General features: G+C 39.0%; 1 protein-coding gene across 4 annotated transcripts; it reads left to right on the plus strand.

The window, feature by feature from the left end:
* The first annotated feature begins 956 nt into the window (after positions 1–956).
* Positions 957–21,470, plus strand: pomt2 (protein-O-mannosyltransferase 2). Of its 4 annotated transcripts, none has more exons than XM_053682580.1 (22): positions 957–1,543; positions 1,647–1,731; positions 3,866–3,970; positions 5,193–5,301; positions 5,421–5,529; positions 6,937–7,096; positions 7,185–7,291; positions 7,401–7,483; positions 10,725–10,834; positions 12,648–12,720; positions 12,825–12,885; positions 13,992–14,070; positions 14,282–14,433; positions 15,559–15,650; positions 15,737–15,813; positions 15,907–15,978; positions 16,090–16,149; positions 17,653–17,758; positions 18,599–18,739; positions 19,762–19,873; positions 20,250–20,330; positions 21,298–21,470. In XM_053682580.1, the coding sequence occupies exons 1-22, from the start codon at positions 1,248–1,250 to the stop codon at positions 21,401–21,403; spliced, it is 2,376 nt and encodes a 791-aa protein (XP_053538555.1). In that variant the 5' UTR covers positions 957–1,247; the 3' UTR covers positions 21,404–21,470. The 4 variants fall into 4 exon arrangements, with proteins under 4 accessions (XP_053538555.1, XP_053538554.1, XP_017332666.1 ...); XM_053682579.1 differs by having other exon boundaries at positions 958–1,543; positions 12,819–12,885; XM_017477177.3 differs by lacking the exon at positions 20,250–20,330 and having other exon boundaries at positions 959–1,543; positions 12,819–12,885.
* The last annotated feature ends 43 nt before the right edge of the window (positions 21,471–21,513 follow it).

The raw sequence follows: 21,513 nt of genomic DNA on the forward strand, positions 1-21,513 counted from the left end.
ATTTTATAAAGCGCCTTTAAAAGCAGCTTCTCAAAGCACTGTACACAAAATAAGCAGTAAACAGAAAAAATAAAACATATAAAAGTTTTAAAAAGTGTGTCAAGTTGAGCTTTAAAGATGCCAAATGTCTGAGCTTCCCTGAGTTCAGGAGGAAGAGAGTTCCAAAGTGAAGGAGCATAGACAGAAAAAGCCCTGTCACCCATAGATTTTAGGCGGGTTTGTGGAACAGTTAACAGATTACACTGTGAGGAGTGTAGTCTGCGATTTGGGGTGTTCGAGATTAATAAAGAAGATAAGCAATGAGGAGCCAAGCCATGTAATGCCTTGTATGTCAACATCATGATCTTAAAATCGACACAGAACCTGTCCAGGAGCCAGTGCAAGGACTCCAATACAGGAGTAATATGTTCACATTTCCTGGTCCCAGTCATTATCACTTTCACACACACTCCCACTTTCTCACAGACACAAACATACTCCCACTGGAGTTTGTCCGTCGATTTCGACAAAGTTTCCATTTCTGCCTCCATTATGGAGAACACAAACTGGGACTCGACTTGCGAGTGAATTGGATTAAATTCACTCACTTCCCGGTGACCACCATGATCCATTGGCAAGACTGAGTCAAGACGACTGAAGATGATACAGACATACACTACAGACATTTTGGAAACAACAATCCACCTACCATGCACATGCTCCTCCCCCGCCTACTTTGGATTGGGGAGGAAACCCCCGCAGCACAGGGAGAACATGCAAACTCCGCACACACAGGGCCACGGTGGGAATCGAACCTCAACCCTGGAGGTGTGAGGCAAACGTGCTAACCACTGTGCGCCCACACACACATTCCCACACACTTTCACACACTCACACACATACATTCCCACACACTTTCACACATGCTAATAAATTTCTGACTATTCCACTATAGGCCGCCAGGTGGCGATGTGCACGTTCAGGTTTCACAGCTGTATCACTCACAGAAGAAGAACTAGTAGTAGAAGTTAAATGCGAATCAGCTGGAGAATAAACATAGCCGGACAAGCAATATTCTACAGATTCGGGCTGTGCACACGCATTTCCGCCATGTTTAATTCGAGAGTTTAACCGAGATGTAATGAGAGTGAATATTTGTTTCTCGCGCTTCCAGCCGATGGCAGCTCCAGCAGTGCACGGCTGACTGGGCGAACCCATATTTGATTTATCATTAATACCACCTTACCTCATTCCTACCTATCCATCTCATGGAAGAAAGTGAAGATCATGGCGTCCGAAGACAAAGTTCAGGCGTTTTTCGGAATCGCAGATCGTGCACGCGCACGGAGAAGGAGCGCGCACGCGGCACACCTGTGATACCCGAACCTCCATACGTGCACCCTTCAGACTCCCACAGTCAGTCTTGTTTAAACGGATCAGGTCTAGATCCCTCCAAACGCCGGTATAGTCGAGGTAATGCCGGGTCAGTGTATCCTCTCCTCACTGTGCTGCTTTTATCCATGTGCACGCGCTTCTACAAGCTCCCCGAGCCGCCGCACGTGTGGTGAGGATGTCTTTAAAAGCAAATAATGTCTATAACTATTATAATACATGCACACACACAAAATCAATGGTGAGAGCAGAAATAATTTGTGTCTCATTTACAGCTGGGATGAGACCCACTTTGGGAAGATGGGCAGTTATTATATTAACCGCACGTTTTTCTTCGACGTTCATCCACCCCTTGGCAAGGTGAGGCGCTCATCTGTACTGAGGTACCACCATGTAAAGCTCACCTGCCTTCATCTACACTCACTGGCCATTTCATCAGGCACATCAACTTTATAATATAAAGTATAAAATCACCGGCTGCACCCGGGGGGTGGGATGGGAACAAAAATCATCCCAGGAATTTATTTTCAAGTGTGCTGTGTGACCAAAATAAGAGAACCCTTTATTTGTCTCATATACATCACACTACAGTGAAATTCTTTTCTTTGCATATCCCAGATCGTTAGGAAGTTGGGGTCAGAGTGCAGGGTCAGCCGTGATACAGTGCCCCTGGAGCAGAGAGGGTTAAGGGCCTTGCTCAAGGGCTCAACAGTGGCAGCTTGACGGTGCTTGGGCTTGAACCCCCAACCTTCTGATTAGTAACCCAGAGCCACAATGCATCAGACTCTCAGAAATAAAAATACCAAACTGTAACTTCCCTTGTCTCTTGGGGTGACACCTTTAGTACATCCAGCAATCCATTTTCCATACCGCTTAGCTGACATAGGGTTGCAGGGAGCCTGGAGTCTATCCCAGGGAACTTGGTGCACAAAGTGGGGGACACCCTGGACATTCACACACCACAGACATTGGAAATGCTAATCAGCCCACAGCACCTGTCTTTGGACTAGGGGAGGAAACTGGAGTAGACCCCCAAAGCACATGGAGAGCATGCATGCTCTGGTTAGAGGTGGGATTTGAACCACCAACCCTGGATGTGCAAGGCAAATGTGCCAACCTCTAAGCCAATGAGTCCCCTACCTGCTATTACCACTAATGTACCTTTTTTAAAGCTTTACACTTTAGTGTGTACAAAAAGATATATGCTAAACGTGCCTAAGATGTACCCTTGATGGTACCACCAACAGCGACAAGGAAAAGTATCTTTCAGTGATGGTTTGTTCATAGGGATAGGTGTGGCAACATTTAAAAAAAAATAAAATTAAATTGCTATTTAACATGTATGCTGATGTTCATGCACTCGCAGGGGAGAGTGCTCACAGCCCACCTAAGCTCCACTGTGTTATTATTTCACCTATTGGTCAAAATGGGAACTTCAACATGTCCAGATGGGGGCACACAATAGAATCCTGTTGGGGCAGGAATCACGATGCCCCATGCTCAGGAGAGGAGCAGCAGACAGGACAGTCAATGACATTGTCGCTAGATTATAAACAATTCTCAGTGGCCTCCATGATCTTGTTTTATAGCAAACAATCAGAATGAAATCTAATACATTTCTGCAAACCAGTGCAATTGCAGATGGTGTGCGTATGATGTACAGAACCCATTTCTGTTGTAAGATATGTTACAAAGATTGGGAGAAGGAAAGTGGGATCATGGAGTGGATATTCTCCATATGTCACAAATGTGTGTGCAGCACTGTGGCTAGTATTAATCCTGAGGGAAATTGCAGCATTACAGAAGTGGTAAAAAGACATTTACACATAACCATAAATATGGTAAGACAGTGCAAAGTGGAGATAAAAAAAACCCCAAATTTAATGGAAGTCGATTGGGGGTGTGCTTGGGGGCTTGTCTCTATCCAAAAAATGTGTAGAGATGTAATTGGGCTGGAAATTCTGCTGAAACCTGGCAACCCTAGCTTAATGATATTACTAATGAGATTAACTAGGAACAAAAATTAGAAATTCATAAGCACCCACCAAAGTGTTTGAGGCGCTAATATACCAATATAATGCACATTCCACCGAGTAAAACCATAGAGGTGAAATTTTACAAATGTAAGCCTGCTAGCTGATCTTGATGAGTTCTTAACATGTTGGGAACAGTCCATGAATTTAAAAAAAACCTCCAACCATTATTCCTGTATGTTCCTGTGGTTAGAAATGGACACTGATGACAGACTAGAGGATGAGTAACAAAAAAGCAAAGTAGGTGTGTCTAATATAGGATTCAGTACCTGGTGCTTAAAAACCCCAACAGCACTGCTGTAGTATTATTACCACCAAACACACACTATCACACTAACATTTCTACTGTGAATGAACTCGCCTGCCTTCACTATTCAGCTGTTTAACAATCCTATGAATTTAGGACCAGGATAGTTCTGGTTAATATTGTCTGACTAACACTCTTTGTTTTATGAGCTCAGATGCTGATTGGCCTAGCAGGATACCTGACAGGCTACGATGGCACCTTTCCTTTCATCAAACCAGGGGACAAATATGAGCATCACAACTACTGGGGGATGAGAGGGGTAAATATTCTCTTGTCTGATGGTTTACTGTTATTTACCTGAGGTAAGTTGCTTTTGATTTAGTTTGGAATAACGAGTGAGTACACGTGAAGACAGAGTCTGCTTGAAAATTGTGGGGTTTTTTTAATGCTATAGCTAGGCCTGTCACAATAACTACTTTTGTTGGACGACATATTGTCCCAGAAATAATTGCGATTAAATTGTCATTTTAAGGCCATTTTATGCCACTAATATAATGCTAATACAATAACATAATAATGCAAGTACACCCTTTCAAAGGGCAATGAACTTTTTAATTATTAAGAATATTCAGCTACTGGAATTGGAACATCAAAAACAAATAATCTTTCTCGCGAAAATATCCATTAAATTGAGTCAATAATTTAATGTCATATTTATTCACGGTAGTCAATTTTACTCTGACTCAAATGGCATCGAATATTAGTCAGCGGTCTTTTAGTTGCGAAAATGCAAAAATTTAACCAAATATTCACACGTTTTATATATTAACTTAAAAATGTATCAACAAAAACATGTGAAGGCTGCCCTTGTGGTGAAAACCTGATCTCTTGAAATAATATTATTTCTATGAGACAGTACTGTAACACACTATTGCGAGTTCTGTATGCTTTAGTTCTCATCATCCGTGTTTTAGTGCGGCGTAACGGAAGGAGCGTATTCACAACGTGACTTACCCATTCTACTTAGCGCCTCACTTAAGTTCGAGTTCACTCGTGCGTTCGCATCATTTTGTGTGTAATATTACGTTTATGTTGTGTATATGTCTGATTAATCTCATATGTGTGTGTGTATAGGACGCGTTCGAGTGAGTTAATTAACTAGAACTATTCTTTCTAGATTTTTCTTCTTCAAAAAACATTGTTAGGGCATTAATATCTTGCGTGTCTTTTTTTCAACTACACATCTTAAACAGTTTTTGCATTCGAAAGTGCATTTTTATCTTAAATTCCACGAATGTTCAAAGTTGGAATTTTAAGAGCAGACGAGAAGACCGAAGCAGCGCGAATTGCTAAAAGGTTGGTGACATTCGTTCTTATGCAAACACAATGGCCGACATCGAGGTCAGCTAAAGTGATGGAGGTCATGTCCATATAACGTACGATAAGCTGATAATGTAAGTATCGTGACAGGCCTAGCTATAGCTCAGCTGATGTGATCATTTGTGGTGTTAAAACACTGCTTGACTCACTTGTCCGCTCAGTTCTGCGCAGCACTCGGCTCCTGTCTGCCTCCCTTTGCTTTCTTGGTGGTCTGGGAGCTGTCTCATTCTACTGCAGCTGCTCTCATTGCCGCATCCCTACTCGTTTTCGGTACGCGTGATGAAGTGATGGATCATTTTTGTCTTTGCAAATACCTGGAAACAAGCACATACTGAACAATTTGCCACGTGACATTTAAACATTAACTCGTTGTGGCTGCTTCCCTTTAGACACTGGGTACATCACCCTCTCGCAGTACATCCTGCTCGATCCCATCCTCATGTTTTTTATAATGGGAGCTGTTCTAAGCATGGTCAAATTCAAGCAGCAAAGACTCAGGTAGGCCAACACGCACTAATCTGTGGCTTAACTGTGCACACTGTATTCATTGTCCGATTTATTGGTTAGAATGTAAACTATCCTACTGATTTGTGTTAGTCCTACGTTCTGTCAGACTTTATTTAAAGCTACAGTACGTAAGATTGTCTTGTTAAAAATGGAAGAACACCACGATTATTAAATAAGGGGTGAACAATATGCTAGAATACAGTGTTCTTCAGCTGATGTGAGTCAGGGCATGCACATCAGAATTTGATTGAGTTGAGGATTTAGTGATTTTTGCGATCGCAGAATTAACGCAAAATCAAGCAAACTCCACAATATTTGGAGGAGCTTGCAATTTTTTTTTTAATTTACTGCATATTTTGGCGCATCATGTGATGTCATTACAACACGCATTCAGCCAAAGCCCTCTTCGATTCATGTGCATCGAGGATGAGTGCAGCTGAAAGGTCTCATTTACCAACCAACAGCACTGCGAAAGACCGCGCAAAACAATTTTGTGCACTTGCTATTGTGCTGATTCAAGTTACCGCATATTTATACACCTGTGAAACAGGAAGTCATGGTTGAACAATTTCCTGTGCCTAGTCACCCAGGTGTACTAAAAGTATAAAATATCAATGGGAATATTCTTCAAATATAATTTTCTCATATGAATTAATAGGGATGCCAATAATTGTTGCACACCTGTATTTAACAAAGAGTATTTTTGTGATTTTTTTTTTATCAAAAGGTTAAATAATAGACAATTTTTCACAACCTTCTTAGCTCATATTTTGCCAATATTAGTGGCAGGCACTGTGTTTTACACATTCTACCAAAAATATCTGGTCAAACATCACATCTGATACAAGTAGGATTATATTTAAACATCGATTTAGTACTTTAGGTGTTTTTCAGACTATTTTTGGGTAGATTTTGTGTTATTTTTGGATTTTGTTGTTGCAGGATATACCCACGTTTCATTTTTAACTTAACAGTTTTTAATAAGATAACTTACAAAACAGAAGTTATAGGTTCCTTTTTTCCCCATTCAAAATTTTGGGGGGTTCAAACCTTTTGCTCTTGAATGTGTACTATGAAGATTTATTGTAACTTTTATTCAAAATGTTTGGTTTTTTTTTGTTTGTTTGTTTGTTTGTTTGTTTGTTTGTTTGTTTTTTAAACTACTAATGTTATAACTATAATGTGGACCATGAATGAATAACAGTTTTATACAAATTGTGAGACAACAGAGAAGAAATATAGTTATGCGCATCAATAATTTTCTGTAAAATTGGCAGTGTTTGGAGACTAAAAAATTATGCTTCATCGTTGGCCTGTATGCAGTCCATTTATGCCTCCCTTTAATCATAATTTAATATTGTCATTCTGAAATTTTGCCATATTATGATCATACTCTAGACCCTTCAGCTGTTCCTGGTGGCTGTGGCTGATTCTGACAGGAGTGAACCTCGCTGGCTCATTAGGGGTGAAGTTTGTAGGGCTGTTTATCATCTTATTAGTGGGCATCAATACTGCATGGGACCTCTGGAAACTACTAGGGGATGTTCGTCTCTCTCTGGTACGAACAAGGACAGTGTAGATAAATGATAAGACGTGTATGGGTCAGCTCTGCCTGGGGTTTATATACAGTTTTCATTTCTCATCAGGTGGATTTTGCCAAGCACTTGACTGCCAGAGTGTTTGGGTTGATAATGATCCCCTTGTTCCTGTACACTACAGTATTTGCTGTTCATTTTGTTATCTTAAACAGAAGGTATGCAAAAGTCTCTGTCTTTTACTGTTATCGTAAATCTTAATATCACTTGCAGAGAATTTAGAATGTAAAAACTTCAAACAGCCCATGTTTCTTCCCTCTTACGCAGTGGTCCAGGAGACGGTTTCTTCAGCTCGGCTTTTCAGTCTCGGCTGATCGGAAACAACCTGCACAATGCCACCATGCCAGAATGTGAGCGTATTTGTCAACCTTTTTGTCCAGGAGCTTCAAACAGTCATGTGTCACACACTGATTCTCATCTCTTAAGCTGAAGCCAAGGTGCCAAACACCGTTTCTACAGATCACCATTTCAGATGTCGGGTTCAAATTAATTTACTCGTCTGCAAAAAAAGTAATAAGTAACGTGTAGGGCCAACTTCAATCCTTCTCAAAAACGCTGTTATATAAGGACTGAAGTATATGTAGTGGAAAATTGGACCATTCAAGAGCAACTTCCCATTATGGGTTGGCAATGTGGCAATAATATCATATCATATACCATCATACCCCAAAAAATATCATATCTCTCTGCCTTATATAATGTATATCATTTTTATTTATTTATATATATATATATATATATATATATATATATATATATATATATATATATATACATACATACATACATACATACATACATATATACACATATATACATACATATAAATTATATGTATATGTGTGTGTGTATATATATCTCACACACACAGTTGTGCCCAAAAGTTCGCATACCCCTTGCTGAATCTGCTCAATCCTAATACTGTAAACTGTAACTAGGGCTGCAACTAACGATTATTTTCATAATCGATTAGTTGGCCAATAATGTTTGTTTATTTATTTCCCCCTCGAATAATCGGATGGGGTTGATGATATTTTTTAAATAAAATCCACTAACTGAGTGTTCAGACTAAAACTTTACACAACTGTTTGTCCAAAACAGAAAAGAACCCAATGCACACCAGAATATATATTATTAATTTAGGACTGTAGTTTAATTCTGTGCTTTTTGTGCGTCCATAAAAAATAATGCATAAATACTTATATACAATATAAACTAAATTAAATGAATAAAATAAATGTGTGTGTGTGTGTATGTATATATATATATATATATATATATATATATATATATATATATATATATATATATATATATATATATATATATATATATATATATATATATAATTTATTCTATAGTATTTATGTATGCACAAAAAGCACAGAATTAAACTACAGTCCTAAATTAATAATAAAATCTCACTTTCACTGCACCTTGTGGTTTCTGTTATTCGCTGCCTTTAGACATATTATTTTACTTGTGATCATAATATTTTAATTAGACATTACAGATCTTACTTGCGCTCCTATTGTGTTTCAGCGCTGATAATAGATCACTTCCGTTATAATAAACGACAGAAGTTACACTGCAAGCGTGCAAATACAGCATATAATGCCTATAAACTTAAACTAAACTAAACCTTTTAAGCAGCTTGCACCAGTTTCCCCTGCCCCTTACACACAGTGGAGCATTTTGGATATAAGCATAAGTTTGTGGGCGTGCAGCACTGTTTGATCTCCACGGTGTTTAATATAAAATTCCCCCCTGCCTTAGAGGACTTTCTTCCTCAGTCACATGACGATTTCAACTACATCTGATGGTGACTGAGGTCATGTTGGGAATAAAAGATAACACTGACAGAAAGTAAACTGAAGAAAGTCATTGTCGGTGACGCTGGGTGTCTGATAAGGCTAGCATGTGTATGACATCATGCGCTGTCAACTAGGAAGCGGCTTATACTTTCGGTTAGTAAAAAAACCCGCTAGTATTAGTGTTCTAAAATCCACACACTAGACGGTGCATAGTGTAAGTGTATAGTACTTCATGTGGGACACAACTTTAGTATTTTACTCTCCAAAATGTGTTTTCAGAGCAGAAGTAACGTAATGAGTAAACATGCCCCGTGCTGCGCGCAGACCAACTAATTGATAATGAGCTTCGTTGACAACAATTTTCCTAATCAATTATTATATATTTTATCGATTAGTTGCTGCTGCTCTACTGTTAACAAATAAGAGGGATCATAAAAATCCCCTTTTATTATTATTTTTTAAATTTATTTAGTTCTGTCCTGAATAAGCTATTTCACATACCATGTATGCTTACATATAGTCCACAGGACAAGATAATGGCTGAATTTTTATAAAATTACCTTGTTCAAAAGTTAACATACACTCAATTCTTAATACCATGTGGTGTTCCCTGGATGATCAGCGACTGTTTTTATGTTTTGTGATGGTTGTTCACGAGTCCCTTGTTTGTCCCGAGCAGTTAAACTGCCCACTGTTCAGAAAAATCCTCCAGGTCCTGCACATTCCTTGTTTCTCCAGCATCTTCTACATATTTGACCCCTTTCCAACAGTGGCTATATGATGTAGAGATCCATCTTTTCACACTGAGGACAACTGAGGGACTCGTACACAACTATTACAAAAGGTGAAAACATTCACTGATGCTCAAGAAGGAAACACGATACATTAAGAGCGGTAAAAAAAGTTAGTGGCTTGGCGGTTAAGGCTTACTGATCGGAAGGTCAGGGGTTCAAGCCCCAACACTGCCAAGCTGCCACTGTTGAGCCCTTGAGCAAGGCCCTTCACCCTCTCTGCTCCAGGGACGCTGTATCATGGCTGACCCTGCGCTCTGACCCCAACCTCCTAACAAGTTGGGGTATGCGAAGAAAAGAATTTCTCTGTGTTCTAATGTATATGTGACTAATAAAGACTCATTATTATTTAGTTTCTGAAGGGCAGTACTAAACAAAATAATAATTGACACTGATCATACTGTTCTAAAGTTTACACCCCCGTAGCTCTTAATATATCATAGGTTTTTCTAACAAAGGAGTTTGAGTTCAGTTTCAAAGAATTTTGTCCAGCATTTATACTAACTGAGAAGGAAGTAACATTCCAACGATGCCACCCGTGCCAGGGAGACGAGTGGGCAAAATTGGCCTAGCACTCTGAATGTCATATCATAGAGGAGAGCTGGCTGGTGGGTGGGAATTGACAGGTGACCAAAAAAAGGGAAGAAAATTAAGCAAATGATTTAAAAAGAAAATGGTTTGTATATCTAGTCAGTTACCTTTTAAAGTAACAAAGGAGTTAAAAAAGCACTTATACCAAACCATTACATATAATATCATGATGCACTTATTTATCATTATATTAATTTCATAACTCCATATTGCCCAGTTCTCCTTCCTTAATTCAAGCTGTTGTTTTGAACACCACCTCTATGATCAGATACTCTTTTTGACACGGATCTATCAGACGTGCTAGTGCTCGGGTCGAGCTGTAAGAGATTTGTAAGATCAGATCCAATGAAATTGCATCCATATTGTTTTTAAGATTATTTTCTGCCCACAAACAGACTTGGCATATGGCTCAGTAATAACCGTGAAGAACCTGCGAATAGCTGGAGGATATCTTCATTCCCACTGGCACCTGTATCCAGAGGGGGTCGGAGCCCAACAACAACAGGTCAGTACTGTCTTAGTAGGCTTTTAATAATTACTCACTTACTCCTAGATACACACAATTGTGATTATAGTTTAATAGCTGAGTGTTTGGTTTAAATGTTTAAGTGACTTTTCTGTTGCACTGGTTATCAATATTAAATGTAGAATTACTTGAATTTATATTTGTCTGTGTAAAGTAGGGCTGTAAAATACTTGATTTATATTCGAGTACTCAATTATTTAAAAAAAAATGAAAATACAACTGTTTTTAGAACATTACAGCATTAAAGCCTGCATTTTGTTTTCGTTAATGGATGATTGTAACTTTTACCTAGCTTTGATAAATCAGTCAAATTATTTCATAAAGGTTTAATAAAGTTATAAGCTGAGATTAAGAATTTGCTGTTTTTAATTTCTGTACCTTGTCCCCCTTACAGAAAGAAACAGTAATGCTATAGATACAATAGTATTTTTGTTCAGGAAAGGCATGCATTATTATACATGGGTGTGTGTGTGTGTGTGTGTGTGTATATATATATATATATATATATATATATATATATATATATATATATATATATATATATATATATATATATATATATATATATATATAAAATATTAATTAGTATCTGAGTACACCCCTCACATTATATTGATTACATCTTTTCATGTGACAACACTGAAGAAATGACACTTTGCTACAATGTAAAGTATTGAGTGTACAGCTTGTGTAACAGTGTAAATTTGCTGTCCCCTCAAAATAACTCGACACGCAGCCATTAATGTCTAAACTGCTGGCAACAAAAGTGAGTACACCCCTAAGTGAAAATGTCCAAATTGGGCCCAATTAGCCATTTTCCCTCCCCGGTGTCATGTGACTTGTTAGTGTTACAAGGTCTCAGGTGTGAATGGGGAGCAGATGTGTTAAATTTTGGTGTCCTCACTCTCACACTCCTTCATACTGGTCACGGAAAGTTGAACCTGCCACCTCATGGCAAAGAACTCTCTGAGGATCTGAAAAAAGAATTGTTGCTCTATATAAAGATGACCTAGGCTATAAGAAGATTGCCAAGACCCTGACACTGAGCTGCAGCATGGTGGCCAAGACCATACAGCGATTTAACAGGACAGGCCTTGCCATGGTCGACCAAAGAAGTTGAGTGCACATGCTCATATTCAGAGGTTGTCTTTGGGAAATAGACGTATGTGTGCTGCCAGCATTGCTGCAGAGGTTGAAGGGGTGGGGGGTCAGCCTGTCAGTGCTCAGACCATATACCACACACTGCATCAAATTGGTCTGCATGGCTGTCGCCCCAGAAGGAAGCCTCTTCTAAAGATGACGCACAGGAAAGAAACCATGCACTGTACTATAAATTATAATGTACTTTGTCATACTAAGAAAAATGAACCTTATGAATGAATTGAAGTGAGAGGTTAAATTACATCATTGTTAGAATGTTTTTCTGTGATAACATGGTTACTGATAATTCATAGAATAATAATTAAAATGTAGCATGCAGTGATTTGATTACATAAAGGAACGAATTGAGAAACACTTACATATTCATACTGTTTTGCACGCAACCCTTTCCCATTCTGTTTATTCACTTACATTCACTTACTGTACACAAGAGGAGCTTGAACCCTCCTTTAGATAACATTCTCCAGAAAGCTTATCACTGAGGTTGTTTTACTACATTGTTTTAAGTTTTATTTGCGCAGTCTGGAGCTAAATTATTGATTAGCCCATTTTATACCACCACCAGTAATGTTTTGCTTTACTAAGGATTAGTAATAGTAATCTGTCTTGCATTTCTACTTTAATACTGTAGGTCACTGCATATCTCCACAAAGACTATAATAATCTGTGGCTCGTCAAGAGACCTCCTGATGATGATGATGATGGTGAGGGGAAATCTGGATGTAGACCTACACTATTTTTATTTCTGACATCAATTGCATGTGGTACTGGAGATCGTGTCTTGTTTTTTTTGTTTTTGTAGCTTTAGATCCCACAGGGTCTCCTATGCTTGTCCGACATGGTGACGTCATTCGGCTGGAACACAAAGAGTGAGTGTGTTCATGATTGGGTTTGAATAATTGTATATTTCTAAAATAAATGTGCTTTCTCAGTCAATGCCGATGACGTGCTGTGACACAGGCCTAAAAAAAATTAGCCTCAAAAATCGAATCAAACAAATCTAAGGTAATGCCTGTTGCAGATAGGCTGTGCGAATATACAGTGTGGGCTAGAAAGAAATCAACGCCAACCTCCACTTCATACCATACTGTGTATTTTTACTTACATGGTGCTGCCATTCTTGGTTCAACAAAAGTCAAATCTAATCCATATTAAGTGATTTATCAACAGCAAATAAAGCATTGTGGAGGCCAGAATCTGAGACTTGAGCCTAGTTGACATTACATGATTTTTAAATCGGCAGTCGATCGTTATGTGTGAACTACTCAACGAGGCTTCGCCAAGGTTCGCCGACGCGTCGCGCCAGACATCCTGTGGTATGAAAAGTGTCGTCACTGGCAGTGATTGCGGCGACGAACTACAGCCAATGAGAGAGCAAGGCATGGGGTGTGGTGACCGTGAGGAAGGGAAACCCGTCAAACAGAAGCATAAAGGGGAAATGATGTACAACTTTTTAACAATCCCTGCTGCCAGCATGTGTTAACTTTCTTTGTCTTTTCCTTTTTGGGGTTTCTTCAGCACAAATACGTCCTACGTCCATCTTCAAATAAACAATTGCTGTTTCGCGTGTGGTTTTCGCGTCATATGTCCGTGTCATTTCTCGCATGTGTTTTCATGACAAAATGCAGTTTGGACACCAAATAAATTCGTTGTCAGATCGTGTAGTGTGAACAGCACCATGGTTCTCGACGCTGAAAGTCGTGTAGTGTGAACTTGGCCTTATTTGTATCGCTTCGCTGAAAGACGGTTGCGTAGTGGTCAGCACGTTTGCCTCTCACCTCCGGGGTTGGGGTTTTGCATGTTTGCATGTTGCTCAGATGGCCCTGATTATGTGGTTGTCGTTTTGCCTTGAAGAGCATCACCACAAACCTATGGCATATTTTTTATTTATTTTTTATTAATGGATGTAACAAGCCACAAGCTTCAATGCTATATCCTGACGCTGTCACTGTGTTTATAAATCTTTCTCTGTCAGGACTACGCGCAACCTGCACAGTCACCTTCATGAGGCACCACTGACTAAGAAGCACCTTCAAGTCACAGGCTATGGCATTGTGAGTAACATGATGTATATTTGTGTCTATTAAAGTACCTCAAAAAATGCTAAAATTGCTAACGTTGAATTATGCCAGCTCTTAGGAAAATGCAAATAACATCATGGTGGCTCCTATATGCCATTTTCTTAGCATGATTCACTTGAATAGATGTTTGTGTAGAAGTAATGGCAACGGAGATTAATAATCAGAACCTGCTCTCTTTCTTTAGAATGGTACCGGGGATGCCAATGATCTCTGGCAGGTGGAGGTGTGTGGAGGAAAGAAGGGGGACCCGGTGAAGGTGTTGCGCAGTAAAGTGCGCTTCCTACATCGTTCCACTGGCTGTGTGCTCTATTCCTCAGGCAAGATGCTCCCAAAGTGGTAAGAACCTCTCAAACTGTGGTGACTCATCATTTAACCCCCCATCATTTAATCAAGGTCCGTTTATACTTGTGTGTAAACTGTACTGTATCTGTGTCCTTAAATAGAGAAAAGGTTTATGGGTAAGTGGGACTGCAGAGACTGGACATCCAGCAGCATCTGTGAAAAAGCAGTTCGCCTCTGCTTTAATAGCGATTAATTTCACTTAATCTCAAGCAAATCTGGGCAATATGATGATCAATATTGTCGTCACATTTTTAACAATATACTTTTCAGAGATCTCACTGCTATCCTGAGTATTTCCTATAGCAATTATAAACAGATGATTAGAAGTTACTATTTTGTGCCGAATCTTTAAAATTGTAAAATGTTACAACTTTGCCTAGAAATTTTATTTTCCCTCCTTTTCATCGTTAAACATGCAGCACTACTGGCAGTTTGTTAATAAACCTATATATTGTTACACATATTGTATAGCATACAAATTGGTTTCAAGTATCATGATGTTATTTTAAAAAATATTTATTTATTCCACGGTCTGTTCTGATTGGCTGTAAGGTTTGTGATCGAATCGTGTAATGCACAGGTAGTTCAAGTCAGTTTAATCATCGTTCTAAATTAATGTGCTGCCTATAAACAGTTGTAACCATAGTAACATACAACTACAGTTGCATACAGTAGTTAAACTCACAGCTTCATTATTAGGAGAGATTCGGCACAGATGCAGGTAATTCACGCACGCACAATCTCTCTCTCTCACTCTCATAACTATTTATTATAATTCATTCAAATAAATGTAATCTTATCTAGAGTTAACGACCCGTATATAAAATAAGTAATGAAAATTAACCGTTATATTTTTTTATCCTTTCGGGCAAATTTTGCACTGCGTGCATCTTGCATTTATACAGACACAGAAGTAAAAGAGATGTACGAGATCATACATTTCAGAGTAGCTTTTACTGTAGTTGCTGAATAATTCGGATTAGTTCATGAATAACAAGCTTGCAGATGAATAGCTGAAAAATATTCTAGAGTTTAACGGGAAGAATTATGAATGGAATATATGCAGTGCAGAAATTGAAGATATACATATTTTAATATAAGTGTCTTGCATTTTTAAAGGGGCTGGGAACAGGTCGAGGTCACATGTAGTCCATACTTAAAGGAAACTCCAAACTCCCAGTGGAACATTGAAGATCACATCAACCCCAGATGTAAGTCACTGCAGCTCAACCCTGTCAACATGATGATGATTGTTTTTTGGACTTGCAGCGTAAAGTATGATTTTGTGTCTACATAGTGCCCAATATTAGTTTGTGTGTGCTGAAGCCTTCCTTCCTGGAGATCTTACTTGAATCTCATATTGTCATGATCAGGGTAAGGTAAACTCGAAAACGCACAATCCAAAACACTCATAGAAAGCAGAATAAGCATCCGGATGCAGTTTTTGTGTTTCTTGCTCTTGAACAGGGAAACAGTGGCCTGAAACCTAAAGACAATGAGGTGAACTCGAAACCATGGCACTGGCCCATCAACTATCAGGTAACTTTCTTGCGTTACACTAGAATTGCTACATGTTTGAAACTAGCACTGGTCATGTGAGCTCATCTACTATAAAATATTATAATAATTCTAATCACTTTCATGTTGTAGGGCTTGAGATTTTCTGGAGTGAATGAAACAGAGTACCGTGTGTATCTTTTAGGGAACCCTGTAAGTATCCTCTCTCTCTCTCGCTGTCTCTCTCTCTCTTTCTGTTCTATTTATACTGGTTTATACTATGAAATCTGTTTACACTATAGTTAAGCTGTGACAAGAATCCTCTAGTTATAGAAACCTGTTATCAAGGTGAGGTCCGTGAAGCAGGGGATCTATTTTTTTTAATTATATATATATATATATATATATATATATATATATATATATATATATATATATATATATATATATATATATATATATATATATATATATATAAAATAAGTATTCTGTTAGATAAAATAAATCCCTAGGAGCTTTGTGACTTTGCAGATCTTATACATGCACAAACCGATACATTACTCTCCCAAACAGAAACCAAACATAAAAAATCATGACTCCTTTAAAAAAAAAATAAATAAATAAATAAAAAACTATAAAAAGCAATAAACAGTAATAAATTAAACAAAGTCAGTATTTGGTATGATGACTCTTTTGCTTAAAAAAAAAAAAAAAATAGTAGTCTCCGGTACTACTGATTTGTGTAGTTTTATGAGGAAATGAGCTGTAAGTTTTATTGAGCATCTTGCAGAGCCAGCCACAGTTCTTCTTGAGACTGATTGTTGCACTCGCTTTTTATTTTTGCAGCAAAATCCAGCAGCCTTCATTGTTGTTTTTATTTATTTTTTTGTCTGAAAAGTGGTGTCTTACATAATACGCTTCTTTCTTTACTGACAAACATTTTTCTGAAACATTTTTGTGTTAGGAAACCTTTAATGTTATTGTACTGACTCGAAAATGTAGCAGTCATAAAATAAAAATCTATAACATTGTCATATCACATCAAACGAGTGACTACAAATCCCATCCTTCACTGCGGTCTACAAACACGGCCACCATGTACCGCAATTCCGAGAACACACCTTCATTCTAATCACTCACACCTGCATCAAATTCACAGCACAAGCACAACCACAGTTTAAAAGGACTTTCAATGCATTCACTCTTTGTGAAGTATATACTCAGTTTCTGTTTGTCTCTGTTGTTTACCCAGCCTTGATTTCATGTATGTTTATTCTGGAGTTTTGACTTTGCTTACGTTTGCGACTTCATTTCTTTGCCTTTTGTGTTGTTTGCCTGATCGCCTGACCTCTGCCTGCCCATGATTCATGTCTTCTGCCTTATCCATTGGACATATTGTTGTTTGATTAAACTGCCATACCTGCACTTGCTTCCATCTCGGCCTCCATTACGTGACAAACATAGTTTGTACTTAAACTAAATCGGGTGCACTTTTGCACAGTGCTGTATGTTTGAGGGGCAGCAGCCTTTATGAAAACTCGTAATTAGTCGTAAAACCTTTATGAAAACCCGTAGTAGGCAGTTTCTGTGACACTGAGAAAAAGAAGCACCATACATAATTGTTAAGAGAGCAGTAACCGAACGATTATGCAGTTACATTCCAAAGTCATAAGGAAATGTGTTTTACTCAGTTGCAGCTTTCTGTCTGTTCCACAGGTGATCTGGTGGCTGAATCTGTTCACTCTGGCTTTGTTTCTTGTCATGGCGTGCCTGTTTTCTCTGGCCTTACAGAGAGGAGCTAAACTCGAGGGAGAGAGGAAAGGTGCGCAGGAAACATTCCTTGCCTTTTTGTCAACTAAAATGCCATTGACTAATATTCGCTGTATATGTGCCATTTTAGTCCGAGTAAAATTGACTAAAATGAATAACTATGACGATGAAATGTTGACTAAATTTAAAGGATATTTTCGTCAGAAGACATAAACTGTTTTTTGACGTTTCAATTCCGACGTCTGAATATTCTTAAGAATAAAGTTGATTGCTCTTTGAAAGGGAGTAGTTACATTATTATGCTATTACATTATTGTTATATCAGTGGTATAAAATTCATACCCCATGTCCATGGTCTTGCTTGCATTTACTTAAGTGTGTGTGTGTGGAAAGGGGGAGCAGTTCTGTGTTCAACTGCCTACTGGATGTTATTTTGAACGCCAACCAAATTATGAATTAATGGAGAGACTGAATGCTTTTATTATTATTTTTATTATATACATACTTTGTTTTGAATTCTAGATGTTCAGTCATACACCCTTAAACATGAAACTCGGTTTCAGATTTTAGATGCAAACCACAAAATGCAACTTCAAAATAATATTTAACTTCAAATGTTTACTGCCATAATTCTAACACCACAGTATGTACTTTGATCATATTTTGCATTTAGAAATGGTTTCAGCATCGAATGGTCCTTTCTATAGCCTTTCAAATGGAATTGAAAGGTGTTGGGTGGGTTTATGAATGAACTGATCAATGACATTCCCATGAACATAGTTATGTGAAATGTATTATCTGATATCGCTTTCGTGCTATTAAGTCATGTTGTGTCGTGCTCTGTGCACAGTTGTTGTTTTGATCGTCAATAACGGCCGTTCCGTTCTTGCAGCACGCTGCCAGGTTCTTAGAGAAGGTGGAGGAATGCTGTTCTTGGGTTGGCTGCTACACTACATGCCCTTCTACATCATGGGCCGAATTCTCTACTACCACCACTACTTCCCTGCCATGTTGTTCAGCAGTATGCTTACAGGTATTGAGAACTGGAGAATAACCTGGGACCATCTTCGCCTGGTGAACACTGGTCAGCAGTGGTGGCTTGGTGGTTAAAGCTCTGTGTTACTGGTCGGAAGGTCGGGGATTCAAGCCCCAGCACTGCCAAGCTGCCACTGTTGGCCCCTTGAACATGGCCCTTAACCTTCAGGGGTTAGGAACCTCCAGGGGTGCTGTATCATGGCTGACCCTGCGCTCTGACCTCAACTTCCTAACATGCTGGGGTATGCGAAGAAAAGTATTTCACTGTGCATATGTATATGTGATAAATAAAGACTCCTTATCATTAACACTGTTAAGTAATGGTTAGTGTGGTGGTTAGGGAAAACCTGTCAAGTGCTGCTGTGGCCAAAAATAGTGAAAAATAGTTGGTTTTTCTGTCTTTGACATACTTTGATTAGGTTAGGTATTGATCAGCTACCTACCAGGGAGGGTGAAGGCTATCACTTGCTTCCTTCAAGGCACATGAAGCCAGCTGCTTGCGTCCCCCCCGAACTGCTGCTCATGCAACGTCAGGGTGGCGTAACACACTCTGAGGCAAGCACTATCTGCCCCATTCTGCATGCACAGACACTCTCATTATTGGCTAGTGTCGCTGTGATTGATGGAGAAGAGAGTATGGCCAGTTTTGCTCTCTTTGGCCGTGGATGGCTGTGGCATCTTTGGGATTCATATCTGCGATCTATGGATGATCAGGCAAACACTTTTTTTTTTCTTTTTTTCCTTTTTTTTTTTTTTTTTTTTTTTCTTCCTTCTCATATTGTGCCACTTTTAATCAGAAAAATCAGACACTGCCAGATCTTTTCTTTTGGCGGTCTTTGCTCACAATGTCACTACATCACCCATCATTGGGTGTTCTAAGATCGCCTATCTCAACTCGCAACAGAGACGTCTCTTACATCTGAAACAGTGTAAACTCGGCTTAAGGCACATTGTGAAGCAAATCTGTCGTATTCAGAAGTGTTGGTGACAACCCCTTAACCTTCCTTCTTCTGTTTAAAGGAATAACACTGGACACACTTCTGCAGAATGCTGACCTCCTGTTTAGTCCAGCTGTTTCAAAGTGCATTTTAAGAGCAGGTCAAATGGTGCTACTGTTAGGACTCCTCCACAGGTAAGAGCACTTGATACCCAAACATTGCAAATTTCAGTGATCATTAAAATCTATTTTTATATTTTAGACTCAACTTTTTTTTTTTTTTTGAAGCCAGTAGAAGGTTGTATTTTCTTTTTGTAAACTGCCTTCAAAACACTATCGGTGTATATCAATAACTAGAGTATAACTATATAACAATAGGTGCATGTCTCTGAAGTGTTATTTTAAGGGCAGTGTAAACATGACACACATTATAGTCCGAAGTAATATACAGCAGCTTTCTCTTAGGTAATACTTGTTTAAGAAAATTCTGTTAAAAAATTACACAGATCAGCCATAACATTAAAGCCACCTGCCTAATATTGGGTATGTTCCCCTTGTGCTGCCAAAACAGCTCTGACCCATCGAGGCATGGACCTCCTGAAGGTGTGCTCTGGTATCTGGCACCAAGATGTTTGCAGCAGATCCTTTGTCAGTAAGTTGTGAGGTGGGGCCTTCATGGATCAGATTGAGATCTGGGGAATTTGGAGGTCAAGTCAACACCTTGAAGTCTTTGTCATGTTCCTCAAACCATTCCTGAACAATTTTTGCAGTGTGGCAGGGGGCATTATACTGCCACTGGGGAATACTGTTGCCATGAAGGGGTGTACTTGGTCTGCAACAATGTTTAGGTAGGTGGTACGTGTCAAAGTAACATCCACATGAATGCCAGGGCCCAAGGTTTCCCAGCAGAACATTGCCCAGAGCATCACACTGCCTCTGCCAGTTCTGATGCTCACATGCCCTTTGTAGGCATTTTTGCTAAGGACAGGGGTCAGCATGGGCACCCTGACCGGTCTGCAGCTACACAGCCCCATACGCAGCAAACTACGATGCACTGTGTGTTCTGATACCTTTCTATAACACCCAGAATTAACTTTTTCAGAAATTGGTGCTACTTTAGCTTTCCTGTGGGATCGGACCAAACGGGCCAGCCTCCCCACGCACATCAGTGAGACTTGGGTGCTCATGACCCTATTGCCGGTTCACCGGTTGTCCATCCTTGGACCACTTTTGGTAGGTACTAACCACTGCATCCCGGGAACACCCCACAAGACCTGCCATTTTTGAGATGCTCTGATCCAGTCGACTAGCCATCACAATTTCACCCATGTCAAAGTCGCTTGCCCATTTTTCCTGCTTTCAACGCAACTTCGAGAACCGACTGTTCACTTGCTGCCTGATATATCCCACCCCTTGACTCCTAATGGTTTTAACGTTATGGCTGATCAGTGTATGTATTAACAACATGATTTTTTTTATGTGTTATAGAAACTTTTTTTTTTTTTTTTTTAAAGTTCTCAGGGTAGAAGACTTGTCATTTTTTATCTGTTTGTAATATTGTAATCAAATTGCAAATCAAGTTTTGCATAATGAAAAGTATTTGTCTCCCTTCTTTGCAGCTTCTACCTGTTCCACCCTCTGTCCTATGGCATGAAGGGGCCGCTTGCTCACGATCCTGCCTCCTCCATGGCGGGACTCAGATGGTTGGACTCCTGGGAATTTTGAAGTGTTTTGAAAGGATACGTAGTGTGGAAAAAATAATATTAACTAGTCTAGGGACTACAGAGCTGCAGACTACAGGTTTCATTTTCTGAGATTATTATTATTATTATTAT

This window comes from Ictalurus punctatus, chromosome 9 (assembly GCF_001660625.3).
Source record: "Ictalurus punctatus breed USDA103 chromosome 9, Coco_2.0, whole genome shotgun sequence".
NCBI classification, from domain to species: domain Eukaryota; kingdom Metazoa; phylum Chordata; class Actinopteri; order Siluriformes; family Ictaluridae; genus Ictalurus; species Ictalurus punctatus.